At 63.7% G+C, this 13373-nt stretch overlaps 1 protein-coding gene across 2 annotated transcripts in view; it reads left to right on the top strand.

Annotated features, from left to right (window-relative positions):
* RPTOR (regulatory associated protein of MTOR complex 1) overlaps nt 1–12110 on the top strand; it is a 226148-nt gene extending 214038 nt beyond the window's left edge. For both annotated transcript variants that reach the window (XM_058675485.1, XM_058675484.1), the window contains exons 25-34: nt 3973–4078; nt 5596–5710; nt 7580–7704; nt 8082–8186; nt 8891–8997; nt 9835–9962; nt 10469–10555; nt 11152–11268; nt 11363–11492; nt 11848–12110. In XM_058675485.1, coding sequence (XP_058531468.1) covers nt 3973–4078; nt 5596–5710; nt 7580–7704; nt 8082–8186; nt 8891–8997; nt 9835–9962; nt 10469–10555; nt 11152–11268; nt 11363–11492; nt 11848–11916 — 1089 coding nt within the window. In that variant the 3' untranslated portion in view covers nt 11917–12110. The remainder of the gene's footprint in view (nt 1–3972; nt 4079–5595; nt 5711–7579; nt 7705–8081; nt 8187–8890; nt 8998–9834; nt 9963–10468; nt 10556–11151; nt 11269–11362; nt 11493–11847) is intronic.
* Nucleotides 12111–13373: the final 1263 nt, after the last annotated feature.

Raw genomic sequence — 13373 nt, 5'->3', positions numbered from 1 at the left:
CTGTCCTTCGGTGTCTTCTGGAGATGAGACACTGTCCCTGGAGTGTCTTCTGGAGGTGAGACACTGTCCCTGGAGTGTCTTCTGGAGGAGGTGAGGCGCTCTGTCCCTCAGTGTCTTCTGGAGGAGGTGAGGCACTCTGTCCCTCAGTGTCTTCTGGAGGAGATGAGACACTGTCCCTCAGTGTCTTCTGGGGGAGGTGAGGCGCTCTGTCCCTCAGTGTCTTCTGGAGGAGGTGAGGCGCTCTGTCCCTCAGTGTCTTCTGGAGGAGGTGAGGCGCTCCGTCCCTCAGTGTCTTCTGGGGGAGGTGAGGCGCTCTGTCCCTCAGTGTCTTCTGGAGGAGGTGAGGCGCTCTGTCCCTCAGTGTCTTCTGGAGGAGGTGAGGCGCTCTGTCCCTCAGTGTCTTCTGGAGGAGGTGAGGCGCTCTGTCTCTCAGTGTCTTCTGGGTGAGGTGAGGCGCTCTGTGCCTCAGTGTCTTCTGGAGGAGGTGAGGCGCTCTGTCCTTCAGTGTCTTCTGGAGGAGATGAGACACTGTCCCTCAGTGTCTTCTAGAGGAGGTGAGGCGCTCTGTCCCTCAGTGTCTTCTGGAGGAGGTGAGGCGCTCTGTCCCTCAGTGTCTTCTGGGGGAGGTGAGGCGCTCTGTCTCTCAGTGTCTTCTGGAGGAGGTGAGGCGCTCTGTCCCTCAGTGTCTTCTGGAGGAGGTGAGGCGCTCTGTCCCTCAGTGTCTTCTGGGGGAGGTGAGGCGCTCTGTCCCTCAGTGTCTTCTGGGGGAGGTGAGGCGCTCTGTCCCTCAGTGTCTTCTGGAGGAGGTGAGGCGCTCTGTGCCTCAGTGTCTTCTGGAGGAGGTGAGGCGCTCTGTGCCTCAGTGTCTTCTGGAGGAGGTGAGGCGCTCTGTCCCTCAGTGTCTTCTGGAGGAGGTGAGGCGCTCTGTCCCTCAGTGTCTTCTGGGGGAGGTGAGGCGCTCTGTCCCTCAGTGTCTTCTGGGGGAGGTGAGGCGCTCTGTCCCTCAGTGTCTTCTGGGGGAGGTGAGGCGCTCTGTCCCTCAGTGTCTTCTGGGGGAGGTGAGGCGCTCTGTCCCTCAGTGTCTTCTGGGGGAGGTGAGGCGCTCTGTCCCTCAGTGTCTTCTGGGGGAGGTGAGGCGCTCTGTCCCTCAGTGTCTTCTGGGGGAGGTGAGGCGCTCTGTCCCTCAGTGTCTTCTGGGGGAGGTGAGGCGCTCTGTCCCTCAGTGTCTTCTGGGGGAGGTGAGGCGCTCTGTCCCTCAGTGTCTTCTGGGGGAGGTGAGGCGCTCTGTCCCTCAGTGTCTTCTGGGGGAGGTGAGGCGCTCTGTCCCTCAGTGTCTTCTGGAGGAGGTGAGGCACTCTGTCCCTCGGGTGTGTTGAGCAGCACTGGGAAGGTGGAAAGGGACTCGGGGAGTGCACGAGCCACCCGCTTTGCCCTCAGCCTCCTACCACCTTAGCTTAGCCAGTCACTGTTGTCCCTGGCCACACGGGGGCGCCACTACGCAGCACACCTGTGGAGCCAGCACCCCATGGGTGTCTGGGTGAGAGTGCGGGGAGCCACTTCACCATTGGGCTGCAGGCCTGAGGTGCCTGGGTGGAGGTGGGCTTGTCCCTATGTCGTCCCCTCATCATCGGCCCCTGGGGGAGAACCCGAGGGTCTATGCTGGGCAGTGCCCACCTCAGGCCTGGTCCTCGGAGGGAGCCGGGCTGGGCAGCGCCACCTCGGGCCTGGTCCTCAGCCCAACAGTGATGTTCCTGTTTTGAAGTTCCTGCGTCTCAATGTGGAGAGGTAGGAAGTGAGGCCCAGCAGGGCAGGGTGGCCCTTGCCCAGGCCCAGGCCTCTGCCCTGCCGGAGACCTTCACAGGGCTTTGTTGCGATCCGCCAGGCTTCCTTCGTGGCCAGGAGGGAGTCAGGCTCTGAGCTGCATCGCTGCAGGAAGCCTGGGCCTCATAATTGGTTTCTGTCTGAGAAGCCGAGAGCTGTGAGAAGCCGGTGGCATGTCAGGACCCTAATCATGTAACTCCATTCCCGCACCCGCAGCCTCCCGGGAGCTGTGCTGGGGAGCTCACAGAGCTGGGGCTGCCTGCCTGTTTACAGAAAGCTCTGTGCAACCTGGAGAGGGGGAAGATTAAGATACAGCAGGGGCAGATGCTCGTGAGCCCGGTCCGGGCCCGTGCCTGCCACCTTCCCCTCCGGCTTCCCACACTGCTCCGCCCCAGCCCCCGGCATGCCGCGTGGGTGGTTCCCGCACAGCGCCGTAGTGCCGGGCCTCTGAGACCTTCCTGAGCTCAGTAGGCCCAGGGCAGCAGCCGTGCTCGGAGCTCAGCATGGCGCATGGCAGCCTGGCTGCGAGGCAGAGTCCTGGGGGGCCAGTCCTGCACTGCCCTTGGTGGGCTGCAGGCAGACCTCGTGTCCCTAGAGTTGGCAGAGCCTATCAGGACCCAGGGCTCTTCCCCTGCATATGCTGTCTGCCCTGTCCTGCCCTGTGCCCCCTGCCCTCTGCCCTGCCCTGTCCTGCCCCCTGCCCTCTGCCCTGCCCTGTCCTGCCCCCTGCCCTCTGCCCTGCCCTGTCCTGCCCCCTGCCCTCTGCCCTGCCCTGTCCTGCCCCATGCCCTCTGCCCTGCCCCATCCTCCCCTGTGCCCCCTGCCCCTGCCCTGTCCTGCCCCATGCCTACACCCCTGTCCTGTGCCCATGCCCCCTGCCCTCTGCCTCACGCCCTCTGCTCCCCGTCTGCACTCGCAGTGCGCTTGCTCCTGGCAGGCCCTGAGCCTCATCCTGGTCCTGCATTCTCACTGCGCTCTGCGTTGTCGTTTGCCATCTCTGCTCCGATGAGCTCTGGGTTGCCATGGATGAAGGCAGTCCCCTGGAGCCCACACTGCACCCGCCTGCCACGTGGGATTTTTTCGAAGCCCATGGAGGTACCACGTGAGGTCTGGGGCACTCCCCCGTGGGCTCTGGCCTGGGTGCCCTTTTTTACTGGTGGTGCTGCCACTGTTCCAGCGGGGTTACTCCTGTGGCTTTCAGAAGACAAGGCGCCCCTGAACAGAAGCCAGGGCGACCACAGGCTTGAGTGTGTGTGTTTTCTAACCTATTTGAAAGGCAGCGTGACAGAGGAGAGGGGAAAAGATCTTGCATTCACTGGTTCACTCCCCACATGGATGGAATGGCGAGATGTGGCCTGTTCCAGGGCCAGGAGTTTCACCCAGATCTCCCACGTCAGTGCATGTGCCCAACTGAGCACGGCTTCCCCAGGCCATTAGCAGGGAGCTGGGTGGAAAGCAGAGCAGCTGGGACCGGAACCAGCACCCTGTGGGCCTGGCACCTTTGACCTTTGTGTTGTCACCCTGGCTACCGGCACGGCTGGTCACAGGAGCGTCTCTGTCTCGGCTCGGGCCAAGAGCTTTGTCTCTGATTTCTTTTGTACGACTCCTGGTAGCAGTGACTGAGGGTAACGCTGCGTGACACAGCCGAGCACTGTGGTCAGTGAGCGGTCCAGCTGCTGAGTCACCACGTGCTGGTGCGGAACCCCCTGCCCGCCCCCAAAAGAGGCTTTAAACAACCACAGGCAGGGCAGAGCCTGGGGGAAAACAGACGGCTAACACCGACGGGCAGCCTGGGCCACGCTCCTCATCCTCGCCCCATCAGCTCTGTGCAGGACGTGAGCCTGGGGCCCTAAGCGCTGCTCCCCGTGGGCATCCAGGCTGCTAGCCAAACCAGACAGCCACCAGGCCAGCTACTGCCTCCAAGGCCAGCACCCATATGGGCAGCAGTCCATGTCCCAGCTGCTCCACTTCCCATCCAGCTCCCTGCTCGTGGCCTGGGAAAGCAGTCGAGGACGGCCCAAACATTGGGATGTTGCACCCGTGTGGGAGACCTAAAAGAGGCTCCTGGCAATAAAGAAGTCTTTTCGGAAAGATCGAAGGGGAGGAGGCACTCTGAGGGGCTGGGCCTAACCACACATCCTGTCCTTGAAGATCCCAGAAGAACATGACCTGGAGAGCCAGACGCGCAAGGAGAGGGAGTGGCGGTTCCTGCGCAACGCCCGCGTCAGGAAGCAGGCACAGCAGGTGGTCCAGAAAGGTAAGCCCAGCCAGGAGGGACCGCCCGGGGCTGCGAGGCCCCTGACTACCACCAGGCGGGCCCTAGCCCTTCCCTGCCCACCAGCTTCCCCTCGGAGGCCATCTTCTGTGGGGCGCTGGGCTGTGGCCCACATGCTGTGGCCCTGGGGAACCAGGAATGCCCGTGTAGCCAGCCTCCAGCTCGTCCTCACATGATCGCCACACAACACTCCCGCCGTACTTTCACCCACCGTGTACTGCTGCGCTTGAGCCTGACCTGCATAGCAGGTAGGGCAGTGGGTGGCTGAGTGCAGCTGGCACGCACTGTCATGGTGACAGAGTGGACAGGCCCCACCCCATAGCAGACCAGCCTCCGGGACCCTCCAGCCTCCGGGACACAGCACAGCGAGCACGCAGGCTCTCGGTGTCCGCCTGGCAGTGCCCAGAGCTGCACCCTTGGGCATGCTGAGACGTCTCCAGCCTGGAGCCAGGCGCTTTGCCCATGCAGCAGGCTCTGCTGGGGCCCTGACGCTGCCTGGGTTCCGGCTCGGCCTCCTGCCAGGTCTCTTCTGGCTGCTGTGGCTGGCAGTGTGATCTTGCTCCCTGTCCCCCGAGATTCTGATGATGGGACAGTCACGGGCAGCCTGTGCTGAGGCAGTGCCATCCCTTCCAGGTGGTGTGCCCAGGCCTCGCCCACAGCCACACAGCAGGGAGCAGCGAGTGTCGGAGCCTGCACCAGCCGGGCCTCGCACGCTGCCTGCTGAAAGCAACCCGGTTGTTGGTCACCGTGCCGATGGGGGGCCAGCGTTTATGGTCTGCCAATCACTGCTGAGGCGAGCATATGGGTGGAGCAACTGTCCAGGCTGACCACCAAGCCCTGTGTGGTCAGTCTCAGCTCACAGTGGCTGACGGCAAAGTGGCCTCAGGCCCCAGGAGCAGGTCAGCTTCCTGCTGGGTTCCAAGCGGCTGGTCAGCCGGAGGCCGTGAGCATCCTGCACCGGAAGCTGGCTGGGCAGCTGGGTAACCAGTGCAGGAAGCTTCTTCCTGTCTCAGCCAAGAACTGTGCTCGACCTGGGTGTGCCTAAGCCGGAGCCAGGGAGAGGCCACCTGCCTTCAGGAATGCACAGGAAATGACCCTGGGCACCCACACACCCCAGCTTCTCCAGCACTCGGGCTAGGCACCCATCTGAGCCATGAGTCCTGCCAGGCAGAGCCCAGTGGCCCTGTCCCCATCCTGCCACTTGTCATATGCTTCTGACTAGACAGACCTGCCAGGTGGCATGATGACCATTGACCAGGCACTCACCAAGTGTCCACCACTGTGTCCAGAGCAGAGACCTGGGGGTGCCCCCATGGACAGTGTGGCCCAAGGATACAGGCAAGCTCCCAGGGCTGCCCCCATAGACCGTGTGAGCTGCTGGCCTCTGCATTCTGCTCATTCCCTGGGCTTTCCCAGCCCCCATTTGGCACCAGCCCTGGCCAAGTACCCCACTGGCTTGCATGGTCCCAGCCCTGGACCCCCCTGTGTCTCTCTGGCAGGCATCACAAGATTGGACGACCAGATCTTTCTCAATAGGAACCCCGGCGTCCCCTCTGTGGTCAGATTCCACCCCTTCACGCCGTGCATAGCCGTGGCTGACAAGGACAGCATCTGGTAGGCACCCAGCCCAGCCTCATGGAAGCCGCCTCACCTTCTCCAGTCTCCAGACATCCGAAGAGCATCCCTACCCACCACCTCCTCACTGCCTGCCCCTGCCCCGTCTTCCACACCTGGCGCACAATCCCCAGGCAGGGTTAGGGGCTTCCCACGCACCTGGGCAGGGTCAGGGCTCCCCACGCACATCGGCAGGGTCAGAGTTCCCCACACACCTGGGCAGGGTCAGGGCTCCCCATACCTGGGCAGGGTCAGGGCTCCCCACACCTGGGCAGGGTCAGGGCTCCCACACACCTCAGCACAGTCAGGGCTCCCCACACCTGGGTGGGGTCAGGGCTCCCCATACCTCTGGGCGGGGTCAAGGCTCCCCACACCTGGGTGGGGTCAGGGCTCCCCACACCTCTGGGCGGGGTCAAGGCTCCCCACACCTGGGCACGGTCACGGCTCCCCACACCTGGGTGGGGTCAGGGCTCCCCACACCTGGGCAGGGTCAGGGTTCCCCACACCTGGGCAGGGTCAGGTACAAAGGCTTGTCCCACGACAGTAGCAAGCATGACAGGAGCACATTAGAGGACCCTGGTTCCTGAGGAGGAGGCCATGTAACCCAGCAGGCAGCTGCCCAGGCACAGGACCACCTCGGGCACCAACAGCTGATGCTTGGAGCTCACCTGTTGTTTCATTTTTGAAAAAAATGTATTTATTTATTTGAAAGGCAGACTTACAGAGAGAAAAATCAGAGAGAGAGCAAGAGTGTCCATCCATTTCTTTTTTTTTTTTTTTTTAAAGATTTTTTTATTGTTATTGGAAAGCAGGATATACAGAGAGGAGGAGAGACAGAGAGGAAGATCTTCCATCCGATGTTTCACTCCCCAAGTGAGCTGCAACGGGCCGGTACGCGCCAATCCGATGCCGGGACCCGGAACCTCTTCCGGGTCTCCCACGCGGGTGCAGGGTCCCAAAGCTTTGGGCCGTCCTCGACTGCTTCCCCAGGCCACAAGCAGGGAGCTGGACGGGAAGCGGAGCTGCCGGGATTAGAACCGGCACCCATATGGGATCCCGGGGCTTTCAAGGCGAGGACTCCAGCCGCTAGGCCACGCCGCCGGGCCCATGTCCATCCATTTCTAAAACATCTGCTGCCGCCAGGACTTGGCCAGGCCGACTCCAGGAATCAGGTCTCCTGCAGGCCTCTGGAGGTCGGGTGCAGGGCTGGGGTCACCAGGCGCCTCCCTTGGGCCACTGGCCACCTCCCAAGCACATCCGCACTAAGTGAAGGGCCAGGGCTGGACCAGACACTTGTAGCTGCATCCCTCCTCTCGAAGCCGTGGTCAGCAGCCCTGACTTGGAGCTCCCCACGCTCACGCATGCGGCTTCATGCTGGCCTACCATCCCCACCACGCACCTCCACAGCATTCTCACCTTGCACAGCTGACGGTCGATCCCTGGTCAGCACCCCCTCCCAGGCCCTGCCCCCACGTGGCTTCCATCTGCGGGCAGACCTCTCCCAGGACCTCTGACCAGGGGCTCACGCCATGGAGAGGAAGGACAGGGTCCCCTCCCTTCCCAGACTGCGACACCCCACAGCACAGGGACTGTGTCCTCCTCTGCCACCAAGGCACGTCTGGTTGCGTGACCTCCTGGTTCCCGCCTGTGAGGCAGTGGATGTGCAGCAAGACGAGAGCCAGCAGGTGTCCTGGCCTTGCCATGCCGCCTCCTCAAGAACTGCCACATGGCCAGCACGGCTGGCCAGCCCGAATGGGCAGGGTCTAGCTTCCCTGCCTCCCCTCTGCTGCCCTACAGCCCCAGGTGGGCAGTGGCAGGTCAGCTGGGCCGCCTCTCCCTGACCCTGCGACTCTCTCCTCTTGCCTGAAGCCTCTGGGACTGGGAGAAGGGAGAGAAACTGGATTACTTCCATAACGGAAACCCTCGGTACACTAGAGTCACGGCCATGGAGTACCTCAACGGCCAGGACTGCTCGCTCCTGCTCACGGCCACAGGTGAGGGGGCGCTCACGGGTGGTAGGGCCAGGGCACGGTCGGGGTCCCAGGCCCACAAGATACTGGTACGGTTCATCCTGCAAAGGGCACGGGCTTGAGGCTGTCCGTGGAGCCCACAGGGTGATGTGGCCCAGCCCACTCCCTGTGGAGGGAGGAGACCCCCAGGCTCCTGGCAGCCTGGGGGTCTCTGAGTGCAGCAGATGCCAGCTTCACGCCTCTCGGGGGCCGGGCACACGCTGGGTCTCACCTGGCCCCTGCTGCAGGCTGGGCGGGTGTGTGCTCCAGCAAGGTGGGGACCCAGAAGTGCAAGGGGCTGGGCGGGCTCTGCCGTTGGGCCTCCAGCCTGGGTGCCTCATGTTCCCCCGCACCTCCTCCAGATGATGGGGCCGTCAGGGTCTGGAAGAACTTTGCTGACCTGGAGAAGAACCCCGAGATGGTGACTGCGTGGCAGGGGCTATCAGACATGCTGCCAACCACGCGGGGTGAGTTCCAGGACGGGCCCGTGGCTGCCCCCCACACAGCCCTAGGCACCTCACTACTTCTGTGCCCCCACCAGGGTTCCTCAAGCCACACGGTAGCCACGGGGGTCTGAGTGCGCAATGTGGTCACCACCCACGACCCACACCCCCGTTCCCGTGGCTAGATCGTGTCCCGGTGGACAGCCGCCACGGGTAGGCCGTTCCTGTGTGTTGTCAGTGCAAGCTTTGTACCCCTGGCCTGCCGTGCTGTTTGTGCCGTCCCACAGCCTAGGGGAGCATGGGCCAGCCCCGGCCCTCACATGTGCTAGACTTGGGGTCAGGGCCTGGCTACCTGGGTCTGCATTCCCTCCCTCCCCTCTCCTTCGCTGCTGAAACGGATTTAAAAAACCCTTTAATCATTGAAACTGCACCAAGAGCACGCGCAGCGTCTGTGAGCAGCTGGTCTGGGGGTGTTAGGAGCCCCTCGTGTTCAATGTCACCCTGCTTCCTGGCCCCCCAGGCCCCGCCTGGTGCCTGTCCTGGGGCCCTGCCACACCCTCTAGTGGCTGCCCAGGTAGCAGGATTCTCCAGAAGGTGCTGAATTCCAGCCAGAGCTCCCAAGGGGCCTTGCATCCAGCGAGGAGCCTGGACAGTGACAGGTGCCCGTGCAGTCCCTGGTCAAGGGGCTGCGGGGCCATTAGGTGACACTGTGCCTACCATCTTTCCAGGGGCAGGGATGGTGGTGGACTGGGAGCAGGAGACCGGCCTCCTCATGAGCTCGGGGGACGTGCGAGTCGTCCGCGTCTGGGACACGGACCGTGAGATGAAGGTGCAGGTGAGCCCACGGGCCGTAGCCCTCCGTGAGCTAGGAGCAGGGCTGCCTCAGGGAGGGGTGAGGGCAGGCTGGGGGTCGGCCTCAGGGAGGGGTGAGGGGAGGCTGGGGGTCTGCCGTAGGGAGGGGTGAGGGGAGGCTGGGGGTCGGCCTCAGGGAGGGGTGAGGGGAGGCTGGGGGTCTGCCGTAGGGAGGGGTGAGGGGAGGCTGGGGGTCGGCCTCAGGGAGGGGTGAGGGGAGGCTGGGGGTCGGCCTCAGGGAGGGGTGAGGGGAGGCTGGGGGTCGGCCTCAGGGAGGGGTGAGAGGAGGCTGTGGATCGGCTGCAGCCACGGGCCTGAGGGTACCCAGTAACACGGCCCTGAGCACCTGCTTCGAGCATAATTAGGCTGTGCTGGCCCCGATTAGTTCCAAATAGTTCCATCTGTGGCGACTGGGGAATGTCCGGTGTCATTGGGTCGGGGCGTTCCGAATCCCCATCCTTAATTACCTCTGCTGCTTCCCGGGCAGAGGGAGGCGAGGCCGCCAGTCTTGCTGGGGGAAGCGGCGGGGTTCAGCACCTCCCTGGCCTCCAGGTGTTTGCAGGCCGGGGCCTCACACTCTGTGTCTCACCTAAGGATGGATTCACGGCCACCAGGGTCCCTGGGATGATGAGGCCGCAGCTCCGTCCGCACAGCCTGGCTCTTTGGCTCTTGGTGAAGGTGGCAACCCCGGCCAGGCCAGTCCCACTGCCAAGGCTATTGACATGTGTGCCCTGGACCCGAGTTGGCTGTCAGGTGGGCCCCGGTCCATCCCCGTGGCCCCAGAGCAGCATGCAATCCTGTCCCACGTGTCTGATCCTAGGACATCCCCACGGGTGCTGACAGCTGCGTGACAAGCCTGTCCTGTGACCCCCACCGCTCTCTCATTGTGGCTGGCCTCGGTGACGGTTCCATCCGCGTCTATGACCGCAGGATGGCGCTCAGTGAATGGTAAGTCAGTGGTGGCTGGCACTGCCCCAGCAGGGGCCTCCTCCAGGGCCAGCCCACCCCTATAATCCACGGGGGTCCCTGGGGCCCACTGGAGCCGGCAGCTGGTGTGAGGCAGGGGTGAGTTAGGTCGAGGCCATCCTACAGGAGGTGCCGACTGCCTAGTCCTGACTCCCCAGGTGGGATGGGTGTGAGACCCACTCTGCTCTGGGAAGACACCTGGCCCAGGTGGGAGAGGAGCTGATGGGACCAAGCTGAACTGGGACATTTAGGGACATTTAGGCAGGAGGGCGGGGACAGGTCTCTGGACCCAAGACGTGGAGGGTGAGGAGCAACCTCTGGCCCCACATGCCCTTACCCGCAGAGCAGCCCCTGGCTCCACATCCACTCAGTGCGCCCACTGTGCGGGTGGGTGCAGAGTGACGGGAATGTTCTGGAACAAGGGGACACAGCCACGAACAGGCCAGCATTCCCGCGAGACCTGCCCTCACTTGTGTCCCTGCCCACAGCCGTGTCATGACGTATCGGGAGCACACGGCCTGGGTGGTTAAAGCCCACCTGCAGAAGCGCCCCGAGGGCCACATCGTGAGCGTGAGGTGAGTGCAGCTCCGACCACCTGGCTCTGCCCACCAGGGCACGGGGCACAACAGGGCACGGGGCACAACAGATGCTGGAAACGACCCGGAGCGTTGCTAACTCGTTAAAGGGTCAGCAAACGACAAGTTAGTGCCACCAATTCCCTAAGCTATACTCTTCCACTCTTCCCCTTGTTGGCAACATGAGAACAAATCCTGAACGTCACACAGCACGGCCACCTGCCAGGGGCAGTAAGCTCACGGAGCCAGCCCCGGATGGGGGTGGGCTGGGCTGCTGCCTGGCCGCAGAGACCCGGCTCTGGCTGAGCCGGCAGCTCCCGTGTGCTCTCAGCTGAGCCCGTGGGCACCATCCAGGCTCAGGGTGCATCCTGCTCGGTGTACAGGCTCAGCAGCCACTTGGGGCCTGCCAGGGAGGCCCTGCAGGAGCGGGTGTCGAGAGCAGCTCGGACCTGTGTGTGCCAGCTGCCTAGTCTGCACCCCTAGGGCCCCTCTCCCCCACACCCCAGCTGCAGGTGGCGGTGCCCAGCCATTGTCCCTCACAGCCGGCCTCGGCGCGGGGCTGGGTCCCACCTGAGCTGCCCTGGCTGTCGTCTCAGCGTCAATGGAGATGTGCGCTTCTTCGACCCCCGGATGCCCGAGTCGGTGAACGTGCTGCAGATTGTGAGAGGCCTCACGGCACTGGACGTCCACCCCGAGGCTGGCCTGATTGCCTGGTAGGCGCTGCCCGCCAACGGAGCCTGCAGCCCGCCCTGACCCTCCCCGCCCGCAGCCTCCCCGAACCCACACTCACGCCCCCTCGCCCCACAGCGGCTCCATGAACCAGTTCACGGCCGTGTACAACAGCAACGGGGAACTGATCAACAACATCAAGTACTACGACGGCTTCATGGGCCAGCGCGTCGGCGCCATCAGCTGCCTCGCCTTCCACCCGCACTGGGTCTGTGCCCTCCTGCTGGGGCTCGGGGCTACCTGGGCCCCTCCTCCCTTGCCCCAGGCAGCCAGGGAAGGAAGGACACACCCGGGGTGACCTTGTCGCGGGGCAGACCTGCGTCCTTTGGCCTTGCATATGTGCACCCTAGAGTCCCCAGCCTGCCTGCCCGTGTGGCTGTGGGTTGCCGCCAGCTCAGGTCCCTAGCACCGTCCATGGGAGGCAGGGAGGTATGGGCAGGCATGGGGACCCCTGCTCCCACTGGCAGCTCCCCGTATCCGCACCCTGGCCCGGCTCTGCAGCTGCCGGCAGCCCCGGAGCTCCAGGCTCCCCGCCCCAGCTCACAGCTCACACTTGTCCACAGCCTCACCTGGCCGTCGGGAGTAACGACTACTACATCTCCGTGTACTCGGTGGAGAAGCGCGTCAGATAGCGGAGCCGGCGCCGGCACCCGTGTACATAGTGCCCCGCCACGCCCCGCGGCTCCCACACCAGGGAGCCACCTGCCCATGTGCAGCGGTGGCACCGGGACCTGCAACCCCAGCCCGGCAACGACTTCCTCCGGAGTGGACGGGGCTGGGCGGTCCTGGGCCCAGAGCGCGTGCGCCAGTGAACAGAGTGGACTTCAGGGGGAGACCGGCGGGGGTGGAAGCCCCTGGAGCCAAGTGGGGGCTCCTCCCCAGGAGCGGGATCCCTGATTCTGCCATCCTCGGAGGCTTGGGGAGCACTGCCCACAGATGTGCTGCCAGTCCCTGCAATGCCCCTGCCTGTAGCACGTGGCGCATGCGCTCGGGCACGCGTGGGGCCCTGCAGCGCCTGCCTGTGCCGCTGATGGCTCACCCTGCTTGGAGATGGGAGCTGGCGCCTGCTCTGCGAGGTGGACGGCGGCCAGGACCAGACCGAGACGGCCCCGGCCGGCCGACAGGGACATATTTCCATTTTCCTTGGGAGTCAGGATCATTCAGAAAGCAAGCGGGAGGCGGCTGGTCAGTTCCGCCAGGAGGTGATGAGAGACATGGTGGAGTTCAGGTCCCCTCCCCACGGGGCGCTGGTGCTGCTGGACGGTGGGGTCCACAGGGACCCTTCTGTCAGTGGGAGACACACTCCCTACCACCGGGGCTCCAGGGGAGCCCAGCCGGAGTCCTGTCTCTGAGGGTGACATACCAGAACCTTCTGGAAGCTGAGCTCTGCCAGCAGACACAACTGTAGGCCCCACGGCCAGCCCTGCCCCAGCTTTGTTCTCATGGGTCCCATGCGAAAACTCAATCATGGATGAACCAAGGCTCGCAAGAGCTCGCCAGGTCCGTTATCTCTATTTATTTTACCACACTCAGACGTGGAGTTGTGATGTGAAACCACGCGGCGGCCAGCAGTGAACTGTTAATAAAGACGCGTGCGCGGCAGCGGCCGCCCACCGGCCTCCCATGTCTGAGGTTGACTTCATGAAAAGCAACGGTCCCCCCATCCGTGGGTCCCCCCATCCGTGGGTTCACCCACAGACGCCCACGTCAGCCAAGAGCTGGCAGAGCTGCAGCAGCTCCTTGTCCCCACTCGGGGCACGGGGCCACCATGGGCCAGTACCTGCTGCCCCAGGACATGGCGAGAACTCACCAGGAACGGGACTGCCAGCGTCACAGGCCTGGCTCAACCTGCTGGGCCCAGCCTGGCAATTTTTTTTTAAGACTTTTTATGTTTTGAGAAAGAGAACACTCAAGCCCAGGGTGACCTCCAAGACCCTCAGGCAGCGGAGTCACACAGGGACCTGGTCACAGCTCTGCAGGCGGTTGGGCCAGCCTGCAGTCCCCAGAGGCACGAGGGCCCATGAGGCCCAGCTTGTCCCTGGGCAGTGATGGTCTCAGCTGCTGGGGGTCATACCCTGGCTTCTCAGAG

This window comes from Ochotona princeps, chromosome 17, assembly GCF_030435755.1.
Source record: "Ochotona princeps isolate mOchPri1 chromosome 17, mOchPri1.hap1, whole genome shotgun sequence".
Classification (NCBI taxonomy): Eukaryota; Metazoa; Chordata; class Mammalia; order Lagomorpha; family Ochotonidae; genus Ochotona; species Ochotona princeps.
This window is presented reverse-complemented; position numbering and strand designations above follow the sequence as displayed.